Raw genomic sequence first — 27,501 nt, forward strand, 5'->3', positions numbered from 1 at the left:
GCATCTACTGAGAAGGGTATCAAAGCTCAACATTCTTTCTCTTAATCAGAAAAATACTTGATATCGAAGCTCAAATGGCGTTTCTATACAGAGAAAAATGGCTCTAGAACAGTATGTTTATAACCCCTTATTAGTAGGTGTTATAGTTTTAATTTTTACATGGCTGATTATTTACTTTTGGAATAATAATCGAAAGCTTCCTCCAGGACCTTGGGGATTACCATTCATTGGTTATTACCCATATATCTCCGACAGGCCACACGAAGACTTTTTTAAACTAAGTAAAAAATATGGGAATGTATTTAGCTTTCGCACACTCGGAGGAAGGTTGATCATCATTCTGAATGGCACAAAAGTCATTAAGGAGGTTTTGATTAATAGAGCGGATGAATTTATTGGAAGACCTTATGGAAACAATGTAATAACTTTGATGTCCGATGGAATTGGTGAGCACGTTTTTGATCAATTTGTAAAAAATGTTTATTTTGTGTAATAATTCACTTTGTAAAAAATTCTTCAGTTTTCTTCAAATCCATTACTTTGCATGATTTTATTCTCAGTTTTCGTAATAAAATCATTAAAATAATTCATATTTAATTTCATTGTAAAAGAAGTTATATATCATTAAACAGCACAGACGTCAAAAGAGACGTGAAAACTGAAGGTATTTTTATTTTCTTATATATAACGATTATATTATATTGTCATGTATAACGATTTAATTTTATTTGCAAATATCAGCTTTTATTTATCATGGAACTTTCTGAAAAATGAGGAAGTTTTTTCAAAATGAACGCAGGTTATTTTTCATAACTTAAAAATTTCTTGTAATCTTCAGGTGTCGTAGACCTAAAATAATGTTTGATTCACCATATTTAAAAACAATCTGAATCAACTTTTATGAACACTTTCACGTGAGTATTAGTTTCGTGAATAAAAAATATAAGCGAATTATTATTTTTAATTTGTAATTTATTAACCTGGGACGAAATTTTAATACTTGAGTAATATATGACAAAGACGAGTGAATAGTTTCATTAAATATTATAGCAAAATCAGTAATATTACGATCATTAATGCTTTATCGATGCTAGCAAACAAAATATAGTCTTTATAATCTGCTGCCCGAATGTATCGCAAATGTTATAAACAAGTATTTGACTATCTCGAAGAAAAAAATGTGTTAATGCATTTATTAACTCTAATTACAGACCTTTAAATTCTTTGGTTCTTGAGAAATTGAGAGAGGAAACACGGCTGTATAGATAAATACTTGGTTTTAATTGCTTTTATTGAAAATTTTGGCATATATGTATGAAGATTTTCATATGTATATTAAATTCTAAATTCACACACATATGTCCTAGCAGGACACATTCGTATGAATTATGAATACAGAACGTGAAAACAAATGCTCTCTGATCAATTACAGAAATTTTTTCGAAATTGTGAACTACCACAGCAAACATGTTTAACTACCACGCAAGTAACTTGAATATAATCATCAGTAAAAGTAGAAATAAAAAAAGATGTTCTCTTATTACAATGAATGATACTAGAGGATTAAAATAAAATTAGTACACTTTCGCAAGGTTAACTTGTTAAAAACAATATTGTTGCAAGAAGGCTTGTTTTATGCCTTTTTACTGGACTTTTTACTTTACTCAATTTACTGGACAATCCGGAATTTCGGTGCTATGTCCTACTTCTGTATAGGCTCCGGAAAATGCTCTACGTTCTATGTTTTTGGATTTTGTGAAATGTAGTTAACAAGAGTTCTATTTATTTTGTACCTACACAGATGCTTTTAGTACAATTATAAGTGAAATTGTTGTATTTCTCTGTGTAACGCGAAAAATCTCAAGAAAGAGGGCTGTTCTGGAAAAGTAAGAATACAGAGGGAAAAGAGCAGCCCAATTGAGTAAATGGGTATCTTGGTACTTTTGCGAGATATCGCCAAACTAACAACGGTTTTGGCGAGTTATTTTCTCATCAAATTTGGCAAGAAGTTGTCAAAGTTGGCGACATTTTAGTTCGGTCCCTGTATCACCGTAATAAGTATTGTAATTGAATAAATGCAATTGATCACTGTATTAGCTGTAACCGTAATTCGACCCTCATATTGCTTTCCAATAATTTCGAGAAAGCAGAAAGTATTAATAATATCTCGGCGGCCGGTTGGAAACTATATAAGGCCGGAGAGAGCTTCTACTTTCAGTTTTTATTGTTGCGAGCTGTTAGTTCAGCTTGAGATTGGAGATATTTTCGGGTTAGCTTTCTTTTTAGATGCCCTTTGCATGGCATTGTGTTTAATAGTCTTAGTAGTTTGAATCATAACTACTAATTGTACTCTGTGTTACTGAAGCCCTTTACAAGTATTTCTGTGGAAAATCTTTTGCGTTAGAAATGAACTTTGAAGTTTTTCTGTTGACAAAATCAATTTTATTAATCTATCATCGCACCTGTGCATTCAATATGTAGAGTCATTAGGTAATTTCGAAAGCAGGAGGTGTGAAAAATGAGCAATGTCCTCGCCGGGACTCGAATCACGGACCTCTTGAATACGCGCCGAGTGTGCTGACCACTGCATTACGAAGGCTCGCTAAGAAGGCGGGAGAAATACCTTATATGCTCCCCCTTTTAAAAGGCAACTGGAGATTAGGGGGATCCAATCGCAAAATCTTGGTGGAGGGAAACTCACGAGGTTTCATAAAAGGGCTAGTTTGCGAAAGAATTTCTCCATTTCTGTTACAGAAACATTTCGAGAAATTCTTTTGCGTGCATTTTATATCTATAAAAATGGGCGGTGAAATTAAATGATCTCAAAAAGTGTAAGTGTTTTACATCTTGAAAATAGTCTAGAATGTGAAAAACTCAAGGAAGGCTTCTTCTTCCTGAAAGAAAACAAGTCTGGCTAAATAATTATGTGACAAGCTATTCAAGGAAAAGGGATATTTAAAAAGATATGATAAAAGTCAGACTAGGAGATACGGTATTTAAAAGGTATGATAAAAGTAAGATTATCGCCCAAGTATAAAATTTAAACTGAACGAGATATTTTCCCATAATCAGATAATTATGTTTCTTTCAAATCTGTAACACTGAAAATTGAACTCAACTTATCGCGAACAATTGAAGCAACACAGCTTATAATTCGATAAGAGCTGCAGTTAAAACCTCTCATAGTGATAACCTCTGAAAATAAACAGTATTTCTGAAAACACAAATAATAATTGGTACTGAACATTCTCAACCAATTATGTCTTCTAATACAGAGAAAAACCACAATGTTCTGGAACTAAGGGGTAGTTTCATTGTAATATGCGATTTTATAAAACAATATAATCTTGTTCTTCCTTCCCAAATCTTACGTAATATTTGTCTTGTAATAAACAGTTTTATGTTAATATTCTTTCAAATTAATTTCTGTTCTCTTATATTTTATTCTTTCGATCTTTAATTATTTTAGTGGTATCATAAAGTGGGAAAGAGAATTCAAAATGAGATGAGATTTTCATATTAAATTACGTATTATTTTATTTGTGTATTAATCATCAGTCTGGCCTCCTCTGTGGTTTTACACATTTAAAAATATGCATCGTCTGTTTTGATAAAGACTGCTTGTTTTAACCCATTCTATGCCACTGTTAAATTAACAACGGCCAATTTTCTTCCCAGTGCTTTTTTATTTATCAATTTATAAATTTTTTATACGTTAATTAAATTAAAGTTTGAACGACTGACCTGATGACATATCACTTTTAGTTGACCTATCTGGTTTAGAATCCTCTCTTTCCATAACATTATGTTAATTATTTCTCTGCATATAAACATCTTGCAGAAATTTTAAGAGCAACACTGTTTCCTGTACATACGTTCAAAGAGTTACTTTGTAGAGACATTACGTTATTTTTGGAAGCAGAAGAGATGAAAAATTACCAACGCTTTCGCCGGGAATCAAACCACGGACCTCTGAACTACCGGCTCAGTGTGATGACTACTAACACCACGAAGGCACACTAGGAAGGCGGGAGAAATACCTTACATACTCCCCCTTTTAAAGGGCGACTGGGGTTTTTAGGGAACCCAATCGCCAAATCCTGGGTGTGGAGAGTTATCATGCACAACCCTTTTAGTTCGGGCGCCACTGTAGACACATTAGGATTTTTTTTGGAAGCGGAAGAGATGAAAAATTAGCAACGCCTTCGCCGGAAATCGAACCACAGACCTCTGAAATACCGGCTCAGTGTGCTGACCACTACACCACGAAGACACGCTAGGAATGGTGGAGAAATACCTTACAACTTTCTTGGCTCTCTTTACATGCTTCATTTCTAACGCAAAACACTTAAATATTATTTGCAAGAAAGCTAATTAACAGTAATTATTTTCTAAGCAATATTGTTAATTAAACATAAGCTGGCTCTTTAATCGCTTCCACAGTGCATCTGTGGGCACGGATTTAAGCTATGGCAATATGGCTACGGATGAACTTAGCGGATTTCCATTGCCGTTTTCCATATGTTCAATTTAAGTACCAGTACTAGTAAATTTTCCTAAATCGCAGAAAAATACTTTTTTTTTTTTTAAGACGGAAAGCGCTTAGCTTTGTAGTAGTTAAAAATCTTATAATATGCAAAACTGTGGTTACAGTGGAATATGCCACCGACTATCTCCAAAGAATTATTATTTTTGAAGCTAAACCACATTTCTGAGAACATATAATGGAATTTCATATAGTGCCCACATCTCCAAAATGAGCACCACTGAAATTTATTACTATTTTTGGAAACATAATTGAACAAAGGTACTCAAAATCATTGTTAGCAATGTTTTGTAAGGTGGCAATCTCAACAAAGAGGAGGGACAAAACTCCATATAAATGCCTTCTTTCCAAGCTAGTTTTGACTAGCTATATGAACTTCCCGGCGGTGGTATCTAACATATGTGTAGCAATTCCATATCCCGATTTGGAACATAGCAAATGTTCCGAATCAGTCGAGCATAGCAGTGCCCACTTCATGAAAGTCTTGTTTTTATTCTTCAGCGAAACTAGTTGTCCTACTTATAGATTGGATTTCGGTTAATTCAATTTTGAACTGGTTTGAGAATGATTGAGATATTTCACACTAGAACGGTTCTAGAAATTAGCTCTAAGATTCTGAATTAAGGTCCACCTAGAAGACGACAGGAAAAAAATCTACAGTGTCATTTGATTCTGGTATCTACAAAAATGTAGCTCCTACCAGGAAATGACCTGGAGTCAAAGCCTGAAGATCCGTTGGATCAGCAGAAATATGTTCAAGAGTTCAAGCAAACACCTATTTGTGTAACTAATGTACCTTTTTAGTCAGACAAGTTTCGTAAAAAAATAGAAAACTGCATTTACCAAGTAATGATTCTAGCTACTATCAAAGTAGTCCCCTTGGCTATCTAGACACAACTGCCAACGTTTCTGAAGCTATGGAAGCAAGCAGGGAAATCTTCAACTGCGATACTTGCAAGCTCATTTGTCACAACCCGTTGGATGTCTGCAAAAATCTTGAAGCTTTCTTTCCAGTCACCTTTCCATTTACGGAAACAAGAAAAAAATACAGTAATCTTTGACACAAATGTGAGATCACGTCTGGCTCTATCCAATACTTTAGCAGAAATTCTTCGTCTTTGCTCTTTATGTTTATCTGTTAGCGAGTGAGGAACGATTCTTGCATTAGGTTTCCGCTTCCCTAAATATTCGCGTAAAATCTTATGACACACATCACGGTTCAAATTCAGTTCTTCTGATATCATACGCACAGTTACACGACGGTCTTCTTGCAATAACTGCCTAGCACGTTTTACGTTTGCATCGGTCTGTGCTACAGACGGGCGACCACCTCTGAGATCGCCTTGTACTGAATCTCTGCCTTCACGAAACCTTTTGTACCCTTCGAAAACACGACTTCTTATGCCTGTCCTGGATATGCTTGCTTAATCATGTTTCACGTTTCACTAGGGGTTTTCCTGAGCTTAACACAGAACTTAATGCTCACAATCAGTATCCATTGCGTCACCTTAACGAATGCGACAACAATCGGGACAGTGAGCTGCTAAGCAATCCCTGCCACCTAGTAAGTTTTCGTAGGTAATGTCAAGGTAATGTAAAGTAAGAATAAATACCAGGCAACATAAAAGCATCATTTGTTCCTCTTAGCACTGCAAACTCAGAAATAAAAAAAAATTGTTCTGAAACTTTTTTGACAAAAGATGTATATAGATAGTTCTTCGAAGTTTAAAAGTGTTTTTCCGCTACCTTTTCGAAAAATTCTTTTCACTGATTCTATATTAGCCTCCTACAAGCCACCAAAATGTGAGTTAGAAATAGGAATGAAATTTCAGCTTATATCTCCTTCGGAACTAAAGTGTTGATCAGGATCTGATCTGCAAATTTTAAGGAGGTTATCAAGAACATTTTCCACTCCTTTGAAGTTTGCAGCGTTATCACTTAAAACAACGTAGAGTTTGGGCCATCTGGAAATAAATCTTCTAATATGTTAGAAATATTTCGGTAGACAAATCTGATATTATTTATAAATGAATAGCCTTTGTACTAAAGCATACGAATATTAGAAATTATCATTTATGAATATTATGAACATTTACAATGTGATTTTTATCGATTTTATTGTTTTATATGACTAACGATTGCGAAAATAAAGGTAAGGCTGTGGGTATGTATATATATGTGCGTGTGTGTGTAATATTTTGGCAGTCGGGCACATAAATGGCATCAAAATCCGGACATGGCTGAGTGGCTTACAGCAGATATGATGACATCGAAAGATTTCATTTTTTAAATCTCCATATCTTAATTCACTTAAAATGGCAAATCATTATTCTTTTAGATTCTGCAAGATTACGTACGCGATAGTAATTTAGACTAAATAGGATTGAATTTAAATTTACCGCGTCATACTATTCAAACAAAGAAAAACAGACGGGAAAAGCGGCAGCAAAGTTCTTAAGCAGCAGGAGAAAAGCAATCTGACTAAAAATGGCGCGAACTCTTCATTTATAGTTACGATTACGTAACATGCCAGAATGTTCTCGAAAGTCTAGGGAAAAGATCCTGAAATTGCGGAAAGTTAATTAGAGGTTGCCTGTTCGCGTAAAGCAAAGCCGTCGTATTTTTTATATTTTACATATATATGAATATATATACTTTTGGCAGCTTCGTTTGCAGTAAAAGGCTGAGGGGGCACAACTGGATTTATAGCAGTCCCCTATATAAGATTTCAAAGCTCTGCTGCTAGTCGATTTTGAGTAATGCAAGATAAATACGTCACAAAAAAATTCCTTTCGAATCCATTTTACATCCGTTTTGGAAAAAAACTTCCTCTATTTTTTCCGATGTATAGACATCACGCAAAAAAATTCGTCCAAATGGATTCGGGAGCGGAGAAAATGGATATTACCGTTGAAATATGCTATCGGAAATTGCTCTTGATTGCTATACTTCTGTTACTTTGTACAAGGAAATAAAAAAAATTGTATTTTATCTTTCTGTCCATTTAAAATATAGTGAACCCTTTCATTGTGACCACCTTCCCAAGACGACAACCTCTGAATGTAAAAAGTATTTCTTACGTAATAAATTAACATCTTTATTAAACGTCACCTCGGATGACCCCCTCCAGAGAAGACCAAAATCATCTGAAACCGTGAGTGGTCAAATTAGAGGGGGTTCGTTGTTCTCAAAATAATACTGTAGTCCCGAACGATAGTTCCTCAGAATCCTGAACGCACGTATTTCTGCTATGTTGCAGCTACTTTACTTTCTACCACGATTTTTGTATCGGATGCTTTCAAATTACGAAACTTTGTCACTATTTTATTTCGTACTACGATGTTTTGCACCACAACGTTTTAGAATTGCAAAGTTTTCTCCTGACACAGTTTTTTTCTCTGTCATGATATATTGCACAACTATGTTTTTGCCGCGATATATTCACATGTTTTTCATATGTAAAATATGTTTCATATATGAGGGAATTCATATGTTTTCATGTGTAAAAGATTTTAGGCGCAGTGGTGCCCCAGTATACGCTATTAATCTGTTTCAGATCCTTGAATTTATAACAAATTGAACATATACCAAACGAAATTTTCCTATAAAAGTTAAAGAAAAATATATTAGTACATTTTTTAAAAAATTTTTATTGTTTTTAGTATAACGCCGTTTAATAATGAAATAGCAGTGCAGTATGCGAAATGTATACTGTACATAAATGAAAAATAATTAAATTTATTTATATATACCTTCTCTAGCTCTTTTCTTCTTTCAGGTTCCTACTTAAGCCTGGTTGAGGATCCCCAGGTCTTACGTTAATGAGTTGAGTTAATGAGTTACGTTGAGTTACGTTAATGAGTTGAGTCTTACGTTAGCCTATGTAATTTTTGTAATGTAGCGTCTTTATTTTTCAGTCATAGATATTATTGTATGCAATAATCAAGTCCTGACTACGCATGCCATTTTCCTGCTTTTTCAATGTCTTTTTTTCACCTCCATGGTGATTCTAACATTTTCTTCGATGCCTGACTCTTCTTATTAACATTTTTAAAACTCATCTTTAAAGAACTGACAGAACATTCACGCGAAAAAGCAGAAAATCACATGAAAATTCGAAGATGTAGCTGAGTTGCAAATTGAATATAGTAGCAACAACACCCATGGCAATCGCAGCATTGTCTCGAAAGAGATTGTTGTTGTTGACTAACGCTCACTTGTCTGACCTATAGTCAGCACAAGCCAATGAAATTCCTCGTGGGAAGGAGCGCAAGATTACGCCTGTCGTTGACAACAGCCTTAAGCACCTTACAGGTGACGGTGCGACTTAGCTGAGTTCCGCTCCCAATTTTGATGAAGTGCACCCCGGAGGATGGGTCCAAGGGTCTCCCACCTCTCTTCCCCTACCAACAACCTCTCGAGAGGACTTTCGGCTTGCCACATATTTAGAGTGCCCCATGCCGCACGGACACTGTACATTTACAAACATCCATGCCTTCTCCGGGATTCGAACCTGGGCCCTTCGGCACAGCAGTCAGCGACACTAACCACTATACTGGCTAGGCGGCTCGAAAGAATCAAACAAGGGTAGTGAGCTCAGTCATTAATAATCGAATTTGAGTTGTATTCCAAATAAATATCGTATATAAAAAAAAATTTAACCAACCAGGGCATATATCAAGTTGGACTTATTTTAATACGGACGTATACCAAGGTGCTATTGTATTTTTATGACGTGTCTTATAAAGAATGTATTCGCAGAGCTTTTATTTTTATCATTATAGGAATTACTCAAGAGGATGGTATACCTTGGAAAGAACAGAGACGTTTTTTCATGCACAATCTGAAGAATTTCGGCGTCGGCAAAGCAGAAATGGAAAATCATATTGCAGATGAAGTCCAGAGCATGTTAAAAATCCTTCGTAAGAACACTGGAAGGTCTACTGAGATACTAGCTCATTTGGCTTATGCCACAAACAGCTTCGTTTCTCAGATTTTATTCAGCACAAAACTTGACAGAAATGATCCTAGAATGCCGAAAATATTGCGCAGTGGCCAAGGCCTTAGAGAACTCTTTATTGGAAGAGCGAATTACCTTGTAGGATGGATTCACGAGTACGTCTAATTTTCTTTTTGCTTTTTGAATTTAAAACGAAGTCATTATTTTCATGCTAGAATATATATTAAGAAGGGAATAACATGCGTTACCATGAGACCGAAATCTGGAGAATGTCGACATTTTTCGGTGATTGTTAACATTCACATAGTCGCTTGGTGTATGCACGAAATGTTTGCTAAATATCCTAATTTCTCATTTACACTTGCAAATGTCGACATTCACCATGTACTGATGGTGAATGTTGCATAAAAACATTTTTAAATCACGCTTCATTATTAAAACATATTATGATATGCGTCAAAAAAGGAGAAAGCTGAAGTAACAGCACATGTAAATAAACTGTTGAACTTAAAACGAACAGTACATTCTAAATGAGAAAAGAAAATAATACCAATAATAAACTTACTTAAATATGTAATTGATTATACAACTTAAACTGCTATGACTCTTTGAATTGCACAGGAGTCCTTTTTCTTTTACAACGCCTTTCTGTCTGTCTTCTCGGCTTTTCGTTTCAATCTCCACCAGAGTATATCTGTGCTTGTCACCATGCGTCGATGATGATCTGAATGTATAAGAATATAACCAAACATTCGGTCTTTCATTGACGTATCTGGCATTGTCGACATTCACCAGACAGTGTCGACATTCTCCAGTTTCGATCTTTCACGGCAATATACACATTTTATTTCACTTCTGTTACTACTTCGTGCATGCTACAGAATTTCATTAAAGTTTTGCCACCCAACTGATATAGTGGTTAGCGTTGCTGACTGCCGCGCCCGGGTTCGAATCCCGGAGAAGGCATGGATGTTTATAAATGTATAGTGTCCGTGCGGCATGGGGCAATCTAAATATGAGGCGAGCAGAAAGTCCTCTCGAAAAATTGTGGTAGGAAAAGATGGGTGGGAGATCCTGGGATCCAACCTCCCAAGGGCTCCCTATCGAAATCGGGGCGGAACTGATCTAAATCGCACTGTCACCTGTAAGGTGCTCAAGGTTGTTGCCAGCGACAGGCGTATCTTACGTTCCTTGCCACGATTTTCGTGTGCTTGGGCTGACTATATATCAGACAAGTGAGTATTAGTCAACAGCAAAAGTTTTACTACAGACTGGAAGAGAAAAAATTTATACATCAACAAACTTGATAATAACATTGAATAATAAGCTTTAACAATCGAATCATAATTTATTTCATACTTTTGCAGTAAACACAATTTATGCTAATATTACTTTATTCGGTAACTGAACTTTTTGTTCCATCCTCTCATATTCTTTTCTTTGGTATTTAAATTTATTCAGTGCACATACAAATGAGATTATATATTGTAATATCTCTTCTGTTTAATTAATGGTAGTTTTATTAATTGGTATCTCTTTCATAATATCAGTTTTTCCAGAATATTTTACTTATTTATTTACTAATTCTTCTTCTTCCGAATATATCGAACTTCATAGTCTGGGTACAAGAAGAAACAATTGCAACATTTAATGCTGATCTAATTGCTAAGATATCTGTGGAAATTGTGCAAAATATAACTCTTTTAAAGAATACGCGAAACAAGCATGAACAATAAGTCTTTAGATAAAAAGCGATTTGGTTCTTGGCAGGCATTTAAGATTTAGATATTCTGATTCAGAGAAAGTGTGAGCAACTTCAGTACTTTCGAATTCGTATTTTCGAAAATCTTTAATGTTCTGGGGTGCTCACGAACAAATATAGCATAGTAGAATCGCTTTTAGCTGGCAGCAACGGGGCCACACTGATTCCGGGTAAGAGTTTTATCCGCATAAGTTTGAATACGTATTTTTAGAGCTAACTCGCTCATGATTTATTATGCCATCTATAGAAATTGCAGCATACGAAGTCCATCGGCAGTGATTTTCATCTCTGCTCCGAAATTAAATAAATAACGTATCGAAATTCAGTCGTATAGATTACTTAAAATTAAAACACATAAGATGATTTTATATTCCTGAAAAAAATGATCATCGCTTCCAGCCTTAGTAGTGGTCACCTCCTATAATGGCTAGTGCCCACCGATTGGGGAGGGAATTCAGAAAAAAAAAGTTAAACAATTTTAAAATTACCCTATTTATTATGACATCAAAATTACTAATTCCTTAACATGATTCCATTTAACTTTGAATGACTTCTGAAATGAAATACAAAAACGTGAAAACATTAAAATAACCTTTTTATTAAAATGAGATGTTAGACATAAACGCACGTCTCGTGCTCACAGTATCAGCCACAACTTGGGATGATGCAACTTAAACTATCACTAAATTTCAGAATTTAAACTGAGCTTAGTAGTTAAGACCACACAATTAAATTTAATTCTAAGTTGGCTCAGAATATCTCACCGGTGTAACAATTTAAACGACGGCATCTATAACGCAAACCCGGATAATTTCATTGTTATCAGAATTAAAGAAACCTTCTAACATGGCCTTGGGAGGTTGAAACACGCTCTCTCTCTTACAATCCGAAAACCTCAGTTTAAATATTTTCAAACTGATTTGCATTCTGGTGAGAAAACATAGTCAGTATTTGAATCATAATAACTGTTATTTTAAATAATAATAACCCTATAGTCTGCTTGCTTATGAGATTGCCGCTGTAGTTTTAAAGCTGTGTAACATCATGTACGGGGATATAGACAAGCATTTCTCGGGAAATCTTATGATAGTTTGCAATCCTTTGTCAGCTTTAGAGAGAGTGCGAGGAGAATTATCTTCATTCATTAAAGTCTCACCTTCTCTTCAGTAACACTAATTTTCTCAAAATATGTAAGTAAATCGAAGATGACGAGATCCCTGAACATGTTTTAAAACTAAGAGTGTCTTTGTTACTCGATTTTTAAATTACTAACATGATCATAGACTACAATTTACTCCAACAGTGGTATAAAATAATGTTCTTTATATCTTTCCAGAAAAGAGATAAAGTAAATATGGCTTATGGCTTCCTTCAGTGTAAATTATTTCTAAAATTCGTGGACACTGTTTTCAATGTTTGCACATGAACACATAAAGAAGAATCGGTAATTCATCTTTATATTCTAGATAATTCCTTGATTAACTAGTTAGATAAAGCTTGATACCTTGGGCGGCAAAAAAGTAATACAAATGTTTTCAATATTTAAGGCTTCAGATTGTTAGCTTATTACATACTTTTTATCTCATAGCTTAAATATAAGATTTAAATCTAGACTTTTAAAAGTGCCATTTTAATATTGCCGGTTAGCTGGATGCGGGTTACAAGCGATTTTTCTATTTTGTATAATGATAATAAATTTAATAACAAACACGTTAAGCTTAATATTTCTTTTTTCTCCAGTTTTTCTCATATGAAATATTCAGTAAAATGATTATATCCTATTTCGGATTTTTTTTAATAAGCTTTTATGAAAATTGCTCAACTTTAGACTTTCTCTGAAGAAGGCTTTTCTCAAAAGTTGTCTCTTTTCAACCTCTCACTATAGGCAAGAGGGTTTCCACTTTTAACTTTTTCATTCAGGATCCACGAAAAAGCTGCGCTCTTTAAACTTTGTGCTCAGACACTGCTTAGATGTAACATTAATATCAATGGCGTTAATACCTAATGCAGTAAACATGACTTTTTTTAATGAAATAATAACATGCAGTAAAACACCTGTTAGTGAAGCACGTGCTACCATTTCGTCCAACCTCTTTCTTTGAACGTTTAAGCGTCTCACCAGCAACATTGTTGTGAAAGAGGACGAATGAGGGAGGGAAAGGTTCACTGGTACTATTTTTAATGCTTTTTATCCCGAACATCTGCAGAAAAAAAAATGCCTAAAATGGTAAAGTTGTACGATTTTTGTTGTCTCTTGTTTAAAGTGGAAAAGATCGAAATGGGACATTACAGAGTGAAATAATAAAATAACTATGATTTCCTTTTTGTTTTCCTTAATCTCAATGTTTGCAAAGATCACTTTGAACCTCATATGTTCACCTTGAATCCATATATCCCATATGTTGTTCTTTTTCTTAGTTTTAAATGTTTCATCAAATATTTCGACGCTGAAAATAATTTTCTTATAAAAGATTTAATATATTTAAATTTTCATAAACACGTTTTAGTGGAATTCATTCTTTTCTGTGATGTTTCAGCTTGTATGCAACCATATTGCCAACACAACGTAAAGCAATTAAAGACAGAGATTATTTGAGGACGATAACGGATGCTTTCATAGATGAACGTCTTACATCTTTCGATCCAGATCATATCCGGGATTATGTAGATGTCTATCTGTCTAAACGAAATGAACTTCTTAAAAGTGGAAAACTGAACGAGTCTTCCTTTTCAAGTAAGTTATGAAAATCTGAATGATTTTTATTTCATGAAATGCATTTTGCTGCATAATATAACTTCACTACAGCTGTTAAGTAGAATTTTCCATATGACAAAGATTGCATAGCTATAATCATTAATTCGAGGTACGAGATTATGTTAGGCGAGCATTGTTAGCATTTGGACATAACTGGAGGTAAACTTTCTGTTTTAATATTGAAGCAGACAAATATGCTTGATTAATTATCGTTACCAAATAAGCATTTTCTCATAAGTCGACATCTTCATACACTCACTTAAAGATAACCTGCTAAAATATTAGAATATTACAAATCGAAAAGAACGAAGTAAAATTTTAAAAAGGTATTTACTAAATGCACCCGAAGGAACTTAAAAATGAATAAAAATGTGAGAAAAGAAAGGCACAATTAAAGCATTGGTTTGTCTTTAATTACGAACAACGATACCGTTCCTTCATATATAAAATGCAAATCTGAACTACTTTTAATTTTCATTTGAAATGAAGTTTTACAATTTTTTTAAAGAGTATTTCAGATGCCACATTATCATCGTTAAAATTTCATAATAATATTCATTTGGTCTGTTGAAACCGTAGTTCATTTAAAGAGATTTTATCTTTAAAACGAAGAAGAACAAGCGTGGTATAAAACAAAACTAATAACTAACTGAAATAATTTAAAATTATTATTCAATATTAAATCTGCAGCGACTTTAGTAGACGTGAAATGGCATCATCATCTCAGCGCTTAGATTAAGGCATGCTTTTAGCTTTATCGCTTGATACAAGTTCCGTCCTCCCACACTAAAATAGCAGCAATGAGCATCAACCTTCTTTCATGGCCTCATTAATCTTCACACAATACCCACAGCAGCTATAACAGCATTCTGCAACAGTAATTCATTCTCTCTTTCGCAACAACAACAACAGGAAAAAAAAAATGGTTCCGCTATAAGAGACTAACTAAGGGAACTCAACAATAGCGCTTAAATGTAATAAGAAGAATGCAGTTCAGAACTATTTAATATCAAGAAATTGATAATTAATACAGAACTTCTAAAAATGTGTCAAATCTCCGACGGTACATTGGCTGTACCCACGCGAATTCTTCAATTTCCATTACATTCGATCAATCTAGTTTATGCTATGTACCAGTGGTCAAACGAAACAAAAGCAAACTCAAATTGCATGCAAGCCGAATGCACGGTCTGAAAGCAGCTGACAGACCAGAACATTTTATTTAACAAAATTTTAAAAACATTTTTTACAAAACAAAACAAAAAAATAGTGTAAACTAAACTTTAGTCACGTAGATAGGCGTACAAGATTAGCAGGACACGTAATTCGTAAGTGTACATTGTTATCGCAACCGAAGAACTGTCTTCAACAAGCCATTGGGCTTTCCGTAGTTTTCTGTCGAATTGCGTAACCTATGACGCACCTTCGAGCTATGCAGTGCTTAAACAGTAAAACGGTTGAAAATGTTTTGCCGACCTTTTTGCTCTACAAAATAATTAAAAGATTTGGATTTCTCGTGAAAATTTCCAGTGCGAAATTAAATCAAATATAAGTAATCATGAAGATTTACTGGTATAAAACGAAACAAAAGCAAACTGAAATAATTTAACATTATTATTCAAGATTAAATCTGAAGCGACTTTCCTAGACGTGAAATGGCATCATTATATCAGCGCTTAGGTTAGACAAATACATGCTGAATTCTGCAGGAGAAATACGAAGTAAAATGCAAATAAGAACTTAGCGCCACAAAAGCAGTCGAAACCCATTGGGATGAATTCCAAGCATCTCCCCCAGTTGCGATTGCTAATGTGGATTTAAGAATTATGCTAGCAAGAGAAAGCAACAACCTCTCCGCTGTATCATTTTCTTTTCAATAGGAAGCTCAGTCAATATCTGTTTGTTTTAAAATCATAAGCGCTGTATTTGCAATCAGTATCTAAGTGAAACGTATTCCCAGACCGCTTAAAATTGTTTTAGATGTCAGAAGTTTGAGATCACTGCTATATATCATACTGCCATATTATGTATTCATAAACTGCTTTTTCAGAATCATTTTTTTTTTTTTCGTTTATCCTTTTTCATACATTTTACAGTGGAAAGACTGCGAGCGATCAGTTTTAACCTTTACATCGAAGGAATGGAATCAGTTAGCACTGCCATCATGGGCATGTTGGTCGAATTAAGCAAGCATCTAAGTGTGCAATGTGAAGCCCAAAAGGAAATGGACAACGTTGTAGGACGAGAACGTCTTCCTTCATGGTCAGATCGTTTAAATTTGCCATATTTAGACGCTACTATACAGGAACTGTACAGATTCGCTGCTCCGTTTCTTATTACAACGCAGTATTCAAATTTCGGTAAGTTCTATCAAAGCACAAATACATTTTCACTTTGGATAAAATTAAAAACGTTTACAATAACACCCATTTATGTATTTATAAGCATTTATTTAGTTCATTCATGGCGTTTTTCACTGTCGGAAGATTATCATACATCTTTAACCTACTTCCTGATAAGCAGTCGAGTCTAAATTTTATACACATACTGTTATGAATGACAGTGCAAAGTATTGAAGCGATTTTTTTTTCAAAATCTGATTTGGGTATTTTTTTAATTTAATGAATGTAATGTTTAAACGATTTTTCACACATGTCTTTTTCTAGCGAACAAACCAAAAATCTCAGAAATTTACTGCTTACGCTGTAAGGTTCCTCTAAATGTTAATTAACCAGTTAGGTTGTGTTTTAGATCTCTATTGTCACTTCTACCTTGCGTTTTTCCCCCAGAATGCAAATTAGTTCGCGCATGGTTTTTGGATTGTAAGACAGAGCGTATTCTGCCTTGCGAGGCCACTAGCTAATATAAGATTTGTAGTCTTCGGCCTTGCATTATAATTGCTGATATTGTATCTCCATGCCGGTTAGATTGTGGACTAACTTCGCATTAAGCAACTTCGCAGGCAACTTGTGGCTACTAGCTTATTTAATTTAAATTTTGCATTTGACTCACTAGTACTTTAAGTTACATCCCGTCAGGTTGTTGGCTAATTTGGAAACACCACGTGTGCCTTCTGTTCTTAGTTTTCAATAAAAGTGTCTTTTACACTCTTCTGAAGTTTCAGTTGCTATTTTTGATTTAGCGATAATTCGCTTAACGTCTACCAAAAGTTTAGATGCTATTAGGTGATTTTTAAAACATGCTAAACTTTATAAAACCATCCATTTGAGTGGAAAAAAAGTTTTGAATAAAATTTAAATCAAACGGTTAACAATTTAACGAAATCACTTCTGTCATGGAAACCACGGTGCAACTTATAGTGCAAGAAAAAAAGACTATCAGATCGAACATTTAAAAAAATTCTCTGAACACTTTTAGCATTATTTAAACGGCCCCCAAATCGTTTTAGAATCCTAGCCCCAAAATAGCAAGAAACAGCTCGAACTTGATTCTGTTAAATGAAAAATTACTCTTAATATTAATTTTTTACTATTTACTGCGTCCATAAACGTCGTTAAAATTAATTTATTTTCGCAGCCGTTATGTGCGAAAATAAAATACATTTTATTTGCGCAGCCGTAAACATATGCTTCCATTTACGAAAAAGTTTTTAAAGTGATACATAACCTGTATGATATGTTTTTCAATTTAAAAGATAATTTAGTAAAAATTACGAATTCTAACCTTTTGTACGATTTTATACTTCTATTTAATAAAAGTTTATAATTATTATTAAAAATACAGGAGGCCTAATACCAGTACGCCAAAAATTAACCAAACATTAAATTTAAAAATTTTCAATTCTTGACGTCATTTTCGAGCATGTTGGTTAAAAAGCAAATTTCATCAATTCAAAGTTGATTTTTCCCCTTTATTATCACACAGTGATATTCTTTTGTGATTTAATGTTGCTTAACATTCTTTAATTTGCAACTGCGTGATATATGATTGGTCGAAAGAATTTTCTCAAAAGTAATTTTTAAGTTTGCAAAATTTAAAAATACATTATTATTACTTCCATGCAGTTTTATACTTTAGAATCTTAATCTATGACCAGCCATCTGTCAATGTTGAAGTCTGCCAGAGTCTATAAAGCTCGATCAAACTATCATAAAACTGATAATACAAATAATCATAATGTCTTGATTAAGGCTTATAAAATAAAGTTGCTGTGTGTGATCTCATAAATAAAATAAGGAAATTTATAAAAAGAAGTAAATATGCTATTATTATATTCGGCAGGAAGCAACTGAAGCAATTTTTAACAGGAATGGCAAATATCTTTTAAAATGCAACAGATTCATAATTTTACATGTTATATGAACAAGATTCTTTCCTTAAGAAATCTTTTGACAGGAATGACATTAGCTGCAGGAAAATTTAATATCATGTTGTTTCGTTAAGGGACATTCCATCAATAATCTGGAGATCCAATGCCCCCACAGACATAATGATCATTATTGGTAAATACATGTTTATAGCAAAGCATTGCGAAGGGACCATGTTCTGTTATGTAACTTGATAACAGAACATGGTCGTAAAATTCCGATATGTGCAATCGGAATTTTACGATTTAGAATCAACCGTTGGCAGATATGCGTCTGCCCTGTACCCAAAAATTCCATTCTTCTTGCCATTTTTTTTAGTGAGACTGTCAAGAGGTTATTTTTTAAGATATAATCTAAGCCAAGGAATGAGAACATATTCCACGTTATAATTTTCAGCGGCTTCTCTTACTAACTGTCATGGAAAACGATTGGAAGAAAATGAAGCAACTAGTACTACACCAGAAAGGTAAGATACACTTAGCCCACATGCTGTGAACGAAATTGTGCGATAATTTTGAGAGCGTTATTACAACAACGTAGAACAATGATGCTAATATTGTTAGTCGACAACAGCTGCATCAAAGCTTCATTGCTTTGGCTTTCCTTTGATCGTCTGTTACTGATGTCAACTGCTTCAAGGTGAAGTGAAAATACAAGGACGCTGAATAGGCACAAATGATCTTTCGTGATTTCGTATAATCTTTGGACTCATGACGGCTGAACTTTCGTTCGCCTCTGAGAAAGATATCTGAAAAGCTGCAATGTAGAGCATCATAGCAGTCTTAGGTTGAGCATCATGATTTGGGAAGGTATTAATTTATATGTCATCGCTTCCATAGCTATCTATTTTATAACTCATGTCCTTTTTTTGTATCGCAATTTTACATAACAATAGTTAGGTTATATTTCATCTGCTTGTTAATCTTCTGTTACATTGATACTGATAAATAATGTTGTGGCATTGTAAACTTTAAGAATTTCTATGCCACTAAGAATAATGTCCAAGAATGGGAAAAACTTTGCTTGTAATCTATGGGTTACCAATTGTTTAGAAGTTTATTCATATTCATAATAAAGATAAGATTAGAATGATTATAATGTCTGGTATTTTGCATGTGTTTCTAAAATCTCTTTCAGAGGAAACAACTATTGAAGGCTATAGAATTCCTCGTCGTAGTGTCATTGTATCGAATCTATGGTCGGTGAATTTAGATCCTGAGGTTTTTGAGGAACCAGAAAAGTTCAACCCACGAAGGTACCTGAATTCAGAAGGCAGAAGAATAAAAATTTCTGGTCCATACCCTTTCAGTTTAGGTAAGTAGGTATTCATGTCATTTCAAGGTAAATTAAACCTAAATTATACAGATTTTATAGTACTAAACTAAGACATCACTATCATAAATAGTGATGTCTTAGTTTAGTACTATAATACTGTATATACTTAGTCACTGTTCACAAAATACTCATTAGGGAAAGAAACACGGCTTTGTATTTATTTGGACATTCATTGGCATTACAGCACATACATACGCTTCTCATCAAAGCAGTAAATTCAAAATATTAAGATATTATAATCAAAGTCTTACTGTAACCTGTTAAGATAGAGAGAATATATGCTTTGAGAGATTTTGCTTTTAATAAAACTAATATAAATCGTTACATATAAAATCAAACAACAGTGTTACTCTTAAGAGATCAATGTTCGAGAAAATTTAAATAAAAGGTTTTTTTTTTAATACAGTTCGCTGCTTTTTGGAATCCTGATCTTTATGTAGTAAAGGGGGGGGGAAACAGAAACCATGGCATAATTCTTCCAAAAGTGATTCTTAATCGTTCAAAATATATTTCTGATTATTTTGCTTTATCCTTCTCAGCTTTCAATTCTTCTGAAGCTTTCTCCATTACATTCTAGGGTTTATTAACTGTAGAAATTGATCTTCGTTTCTTATCTGTAGCTCAAAGGGCAAATTGAGAGAATGATTAATGATTGTCTAACTTTCTAATGCCACTGCGGTTAACATTTGTTTTAACAGGCGAAAAGGAATCATGGCCATTGTTTCAACTGGCGTTATTGCCTGAATTACTTTTGAGTTCATGCTGTTGTTGTGACTCATCTCACTTGTCTAAACTAAAGTTCACGAATTTTAATCACATGAGAAAGAGCATAAGACTACGTCTGTCGTTGGCATGAGTCTTAAGCGCCATACGAGTGAAGTACATCTGTGTCCAGCTCTGCACTAGTGTGATAGCACTGCGGGAGACCAATCCAAAGGTCTCCCACCATTGTTCTAATATTGTCAAACCAATTGAGAAGACTTTCGACCAGCCGTGAGTTTGCGTGCCTCCATACCTCACAGACACTATACACTAGGAACATCTATGCTTTCTCCAGGGTTCGAGCAGAAGTCCAACAAACTATGCAGCAGCCAGGAATAATAACCAATATACCGATCGAGGGGGCTTGAGTTTATATAAATAAACTGATAGAAATTAAGGACTTATTAATTATGTTATGTTTTAGAGGTTATAAAGCAGTTCCTTGTTTAGGTGAGTATTCGCAAACAGTAAGATAAATACGACAGACTTCATGTTTAAGCTTTGAAAGGAGAATTATTACACCACATACAAGATTTTTTGAAAATTCAGATGACTTTAAGCATATAGATCATAGTGAATTTTTGTTAAATATCTTGTTTCTCTAGTTCAGAAAGCGTTAATAATTTCTCAGTTTTAGTTATATTAGAAAATTGTGACAGCTATCATTTCTGATAGAATTTGTTTATGCTAACGAGATATTTTTAAATATGAGCATGCACTACGTGACAGATATGCTAAATTAACACCTCGAATAATTAAAAGGACATATTAAATTTAGTTATTCACCAAATTACAAGACACATATTTTATTTCGAAAATTATTCAAAAGTTATTTTGTATACTAACGTCTCTCAATTTAAAAATTCTTAGTAAAATAAATTTTTGTTGTTAAGTTGTAAGATGCCTTTTACTAATTCTAATTTGTAGCTAATCATCAATAAGACTGTGTAAGTGACTTATTGCCAGGTCTTCAAAAAAATATTACAGATATTTGAGAAGGGTGTAAAAGAGCCTTTATTTTAAAACTAAGTGAAATGAACAGAAGGCACACCTGGTGCTTACAAATCAGGCAACATTTATGGCGAGAATTCAAAGTAAAAATACACTGTAAAATTAAATCTAAATAGATAATAGCCAGAGGCAGTGCAAAGTAATTTAAACGCGAATTTAGCTATTAAAGCTTCATCAGCCAGAAATACTACCGGCAATTACAATTCACGGCCGAAGATAGGAACTCTCATCTTAGAAAGCACACCTAGTAACGTGGCCTTCACTCAGCAAAACACGCTCTCTTCTACACAATTTCAAACCTTCACTTAATTACGCGAACTAATTTGCACTCTGGTGGGGAAACGAAAAGGGAGAAATAATAGTACAGATTTGCCAGCATAAAATAATTGGTCAAGCAAATTAAATTTAAGCTTAAAGTAAACTGCATAAAACTGAAAATTCTTTGATATTTCCTATCCATCGGGATACCTAATAAAATAAATAGAAATAGAAATTCAAATAGAGAAAAAATAGAAATAAAATTTAAATAGCAAAAAAGGAAGAGATATAAATGGAATTATCAGAATTAAAAATTATAAATTAAATGAATAAATCGAATGAGAAAAATGTCTTATTGAAAATAATTAGAATTTCAGGCGGTTTCCTTCTTTTTTTATTAATTTAGAAGCAGTTCTGGCATATTAAAATGTTAACTTGATTAGTGAACTGAGTCAGATAATTCCAAAGCTTATATGTTTATTTTATTAACGTTTTGGTTTACATTAAAAAAAATAACATGTAACATACACTGGGCTTAGGAGAAAGATAATAATTTTCGCTTTTACTTATTGATGCCAAACATATCATTCCATGTCAATTACGAATCTTCCCGAAAAGAATTTTATGAAAATAACATCAACCTGTCGCTGTAACAGATATGTAAAAGCAAAATCTGAAGTTATATATTGTCTCAACAAAGCAAATGTTCCAATTAGTAAATATTACGGTATTCATTATCCTTTAATAAATTATATATAAGAAGTTATATACCCATTTTAACCCATTAATTTATTTGCATACCATTTAATAGTATTGGCATAACTTTATTTGCATTACTTTATTTCCTTACCCATATTTATATTATTACCCTTAATTATACTATGACCTGTCTTAATTAATACCGTTATTTAATTAATTTATTTCGATATAATTTTCATTTGAAATTCCGTTAAGTATATGAACTAACATAAGGCCTATTGGAATGCGTTTTAAATTCCCACTATTTCCTTTTTACCACTAGCCAATCTATATACGTAGGTAAGGGAGGTAATGTTGCCGGACAAAATATTTGATAGTGAGTTTTCATTTTCATTCATTCACATATTTAAGCACGGATTATGGTTCCCACAAAACGTTAGTATCATTTTTACAGTTTTTCTATCTGACTGTCTGTATGACGACTCTTTTTCCGTCAACGATAACTTTTACATCAAATTTCTAAAAATTTCTGTTTTCTGTATTTAAACTTTCTGCATTCATATAAAGAGTTAATTAAATTTTAGGTAAAATTGGACAATTGGAAATGACACTTTATTTGAAATCCACAGTAGTTTTTGATGTAAAACTATATTAAAATATAATCGAAAACCTTTCAGTTCTGGTCAAGAGTTTTATATCAGTGGTAACAATATATTAGATTGATAAAACGGAAGTGATACTTTATTTGAAACTCTGAACATATTTTCGTGAAAAAATACATTAATATGTAATCAAAACTTCTAAACTTTAGTATTTAAAATTCGTATATGCATATACAATAATTATTTAAAATATCATATGAAATTTTGACTTCATGTGATAAACCGGAAGTGATACTTTGAAATTCTTAATAGATTTCCGTGAGAAAATACAGAATTAAAAAAAGAGTTTACTCTAAATAATGCAACACCTATTGAAGGCTATTTCTATTAGATCTGTTAGGCAGATAACGCTCGAAGCTTTGCCATAATCACATGAACCAAACCAAACCAATCTGTAATGTAGGTTGTTATTTTGCTCTTGTTATTTTCTTGCACTGTTGATGGTGACGAGGAAAAAGCAAATTGGCAAACGCCTATTGCATTGTTTCTACCCCGGAACGCACGGTTGTCACTATTCAGCTCCCATTCCGAAAATTAACGAGCATTCTTTATTTATACGCAAATGTCGCAAGGATATATAAGCAGGTCAAACTGTTTAAGTGGTGATTCGAACTTTTAGTTCTTTGATGTTGAGGATCTCTGCAGCATAAATTTGGCTCTTTAAGTGTCCCCAGCAAAATAAGTCGCGTGGCGTGGCGTTCGGAGAACGGAGTGACATGAAATTAGTCCATCTCTCACGATCTGCGAATTTTTCATAAAGAATATTATACGCATGTGTATCCCATTGAGAGGGGTGCGATTTTCTGAACAAATTGATCATCATTACTGATAAGGTCAAGAATGTCTACAGAAAATTCCTTATGAACTACTTGATCATTAGGTTTTTGACAATTTTTTGACAAATCAGCAATTTATACGCAGTCAGTTTTAACCGTTCATGAATAACTTTACGAACAGTCGACCTGAAAGTTCTTATTTGCAGGCTTGCGTGGTAAATGGATTTATTGGAACTCCGGGCAAACACATCTCGAATGCTTTCATCACTACTTGCATCTCCTTAAAGCAAAATATGTCCGGTTTCTCAAAACTGTTATGACTATCTTTTAATTGATTGCTCTGTTAGAGGAGGTTTATTAAATTCACGTCCAAATCGCCTCTGAACTGATTTCAGAGATTTCGTTTCCCATAACTACAGAACGTAGATTGCTTTCTCACGACATAACGTCATTTTATCTGTAAACAAACAGGGAAACATTCCCAAAATTTAGAATAAATGAAATTCTTTGAACTAAAGAGTACGATGATATAAATTGTTTCCGATTACTTCGCAAAATTAAGTTGCATTTTAATTCCGTTATCCGGTGATTAAATTATGGATACCCTATATATTAAAAACACTTACCGTATTTGACGGCATATAAAACGCACCCTTATTTAGACGGCCACACACAAGGAAAAAAGGTTTCAATAGCGTGGTTTCTTTTAGTTCTCACGTTACGTAAAAGCCAAATAAACAATTATTGAATGCAATTACCTTCACGTATAAGACTGTGTCCTTCACGTATAAGACGCAGGTAACTTTTTTGAGACCAAATTTAGGAAAAAAAAAGTGCGTCTTATATGACGTCAAATGCGGTAATTCTCTTTAGTTAAAAACAATTAATTAAATTATATGTTATTAAATTCCCTAACACCATATTTATGTAAACTTAGGAAAGTTAGTTTTTATACATCCTAATAAAATACATTCCAAAATTTCCTATTACAGACCTTTACATTTATTGGAACAACAAACTAGGTTTTGTTTAAAAACGATCAACCGAAAATGATACATTATTTATAGGTCATTTGTATTTAAGACATGGAATTGGAGGGAGGTCGTGTGCTAGCCACTTGAGATTTTTTTAATATCAGGCATGCGAATCCTATTCTGGGTTTTGCGAAAGTGGTTTAACTCGCATTGGGATGACTGAATTTACTGTTGGACAGCACGGCATTCAGCAATCCAGTGTATTTATCTGGTACGTTTCGTGTTAGAGAGTGAGGAAAATGAATCTGACTATCCGACAGATATGTGATTGAATTATGTGCTGTAATGAAAGGCTTGAAATATTACAGTGTGCATATGGTGATGAAACCTTTAGTCGTGCTTTAAAATTTTATTGATGGAAGCACTTAAAGACGGTAACATGCAAGTGATCGACAGAGCATGTTCTAGCTGGCTACTCACTTCGCTTAGGAATTGTCAGCCATTTGCAGATAGTAAACAGTATGCAAGTATCTTGAAATTTCTTTGTGTGCAACCTGAGGAAGAAAAGTCCAGATTTGCTCTAAAAATAGCGCTTTTGCTTCAAGACAATGCAAATTGCATGTTGCTGCTGCGGTATTGGTAACACAATCTGAAATCCACATAATCAGCAAGTAAAATAAGCACGTTATTAGAGCAGCAAGGAGGACATCACCAAATATGCTTGGGCGCTCAAGAGAAGGAGAACACAAAATTTCTTTTTGCCGGTTTTACCATGGAATGTAAAGTGCAGTTGAACTAAAAAACTAAGAGAGAAAAAATTGGGGAAAAACGTTTGCTTTGAAATTGTGCATAGGGATACCAAAATCATTTTAAGTTCTTAGAGCCTTTAAATATCTCAATTCATCCCTGCTGAAGTGTGAACAACAAAATAGCCTACATGTAACCTAGGCTCAGTGACACGTATTTTCTAAACACGTTTCGGTGTTATGCCCCAAAACAGTTTCACTATTACGTTTCAGTCATGCAACAGTGTTGAAGAGATTTGTTTAGATGTGGAGACTTCCACATTCACATCTAAAAAAGATCTCTTTCAACACTGTTGTTAGAATGTTTCAACACTTATTCGAACACAAATGTGTACGTCATGTTTCGAACTCAGCAAAATGTGTGAAAAAAAAAAGAAAAATGTGTTACACAATAAGGATTCGAATTTAAAAGCAAAATACACCACTGATACAGTCATCTGCTTTCGAATAAGCCAATGAGTTTCAAGACTTTTCTACAAGCCTGCGTACTTATGCAGTATACAAGTATAATTCTGTCATTTAAAATCAGACAAAAAAAAGCAACCTTATATCGGAAAAAATTTTGGATAATATTCAACAGATTTCGAAAGTCATCAGAAATAGGTCCTCTTTTTAAAAGCAAATAGTTTTCGAATGGGAGTACTTTAATTTCATTGCCAAACCTTTTTATTTCTGAAGAAGAAGGATATGTATTTGATCCTTCTCGAAACCGATTAGACTTTCATGCAAAATCTTTATTAGTCCGAAGTTTCTTTTCTTGCCTAATTTTAAATTTTGCATTGACGTGTTTGTCTTCCAATTAGGTAAAATTATATTTTTAAGGAATTTTATAATCAAATGATACACGGCATTAATATTTAAGGAAGTAGAAGCCATCTGTGTAATAAAAACATACATAGCTTAAATTTATTTCATTGTTCATGTGACAGCTGTAGTCAACCGATGTGAACTTGTGAACTTGGATTAAATTATTATAATTTTTTTCCATTTCGAAATTTCATTGCTTTGTGAACTATTAAATGTGATTGTGCTTTATAAATTATGTTCTTTTTCTACTTATTCATTAATCTTTCTTTTTATGATGTTAAGTATTCGATTAAAATAGAGAATTTCTTTGAATTTTAAATAATCCTTTTTCAATATTATTTTTGTAAAAACCATCTGCAGAAGAATATCAAAAAAATTAATTTTTAATTTTTTTTAGGAAAGCGATCATGTGTTGGAGAGTCATTTGCGCAAGTAGAAGTGTTTTTGATCATAGCTTCTCTTCTTCAGAATTTCGAATTACATCCCGGAGATAATGAAGAAAGCTTGAAACTAGTAGAAAGATAATTTCATTATTGTGTAGGAATTCTAAGCCAGAAAAATATGGATAATCTTTTGAATAAGTTTAAATTCATTTTATAAAAGCCTTATTCATGTTGAATAAAATTCCATTCTTGAGTTCGTTGAGTCAGTTTGTGTTATTCTGCCAAAAATCGTCTTTATCACCTCTTTCTAGATAAATTATGCTGACTATTGTAGGTGCATTTCAGTGTGTGGCACTCAATTCTTTCGATATTGATTGTGAAATATCTACTTCCCCCTTCACATGTAAAGACAAATTACATTATCCTTCAAACGTAACGGAACATTTAGGCCTCAGCTGGAATTTAGAGGTTTTAAGCCTAGCAGCAAGATTTTTAGGCCATAACTGCAAAGACAAAGAAAATATAAACATGAAATTTTTGCGCAGGAATTGATACTGCAATATTTTAGAAGGCATTTCAAAGATTTTCTACTTTACCTTTCTAAAAATTTATCAAGTGTTGTTTTGCAAAAGTCAAATCAGTGATGAAAAGAGAGCAAAAGCATTTTGTAAAAGTAT

The 27,501-nt window shown here is 33.5% G+C and overlaps 1 protein-coding gene across 1 annotated transcript; it reads left to right on the plus strand.

Moving 5' to 3' along the window:
- Positions 1–27,080, plus strand: LOC118206070 (cytochrome P450 18a1-like). The gene is made up of 6 exons (XM_035378342.2): positions 1–446; positions 9,331–9,661; positions 13,806–14,002; positions 16,120–16,383; positions 19,489–19,665; positions 26,839–27,080. Exons 1-6 carry the CDS (start codon positions 98–100, stop codon positions 26,964–26,966), a joined length of 1,446 nt encoding a protein of 481 aa, XP_035234233.1. The 5' UTR covers positions 1–97; the 3' UTR covers positions 26,967–27,080.
- The last annotated feature ends 421 nt before the right edge of the window (positions 27,081–27,501 follow it).

Source organism: Stegodyphus dumicola, chromosome 10 (assembly GCF_044657685.1).
Source record: "Stegodyphus dumicola isolate Sdum_Otavi_A_Nest chromosome 10, ASM4465768v1".
Lineage (NCBI taxonomy): Eukaryota > Metazoa > Arthropoda > Arachnida > Araneae > Eresidae > Stegodyphus > Stegodyphus dumicola.

Bases quoted from the DNA above. Each gene is read 5' to 3' on its own strand.
- LOC118206070 (XM_035378342.2), top strand. From the start codon at position 98: ATGGCTCTAGAACAGTATGTTTATAACCCCTTATTAGTAGGTGTTATA. The intron at 447-9,330 runs GTGAGCACGTTT...TTATCATTATAG, and splicing joins TTTGATGTCCGATGGAATTG to GAATTACTCAAGAGGATGGT. The intron at 19,666-26,838 runs GTAAGTAGGTAT...AATTTTTTTTAG, and splicing joins TCCATACCCTTTCAGTTTAG to GAAAGCGATCATGTGTTGGA.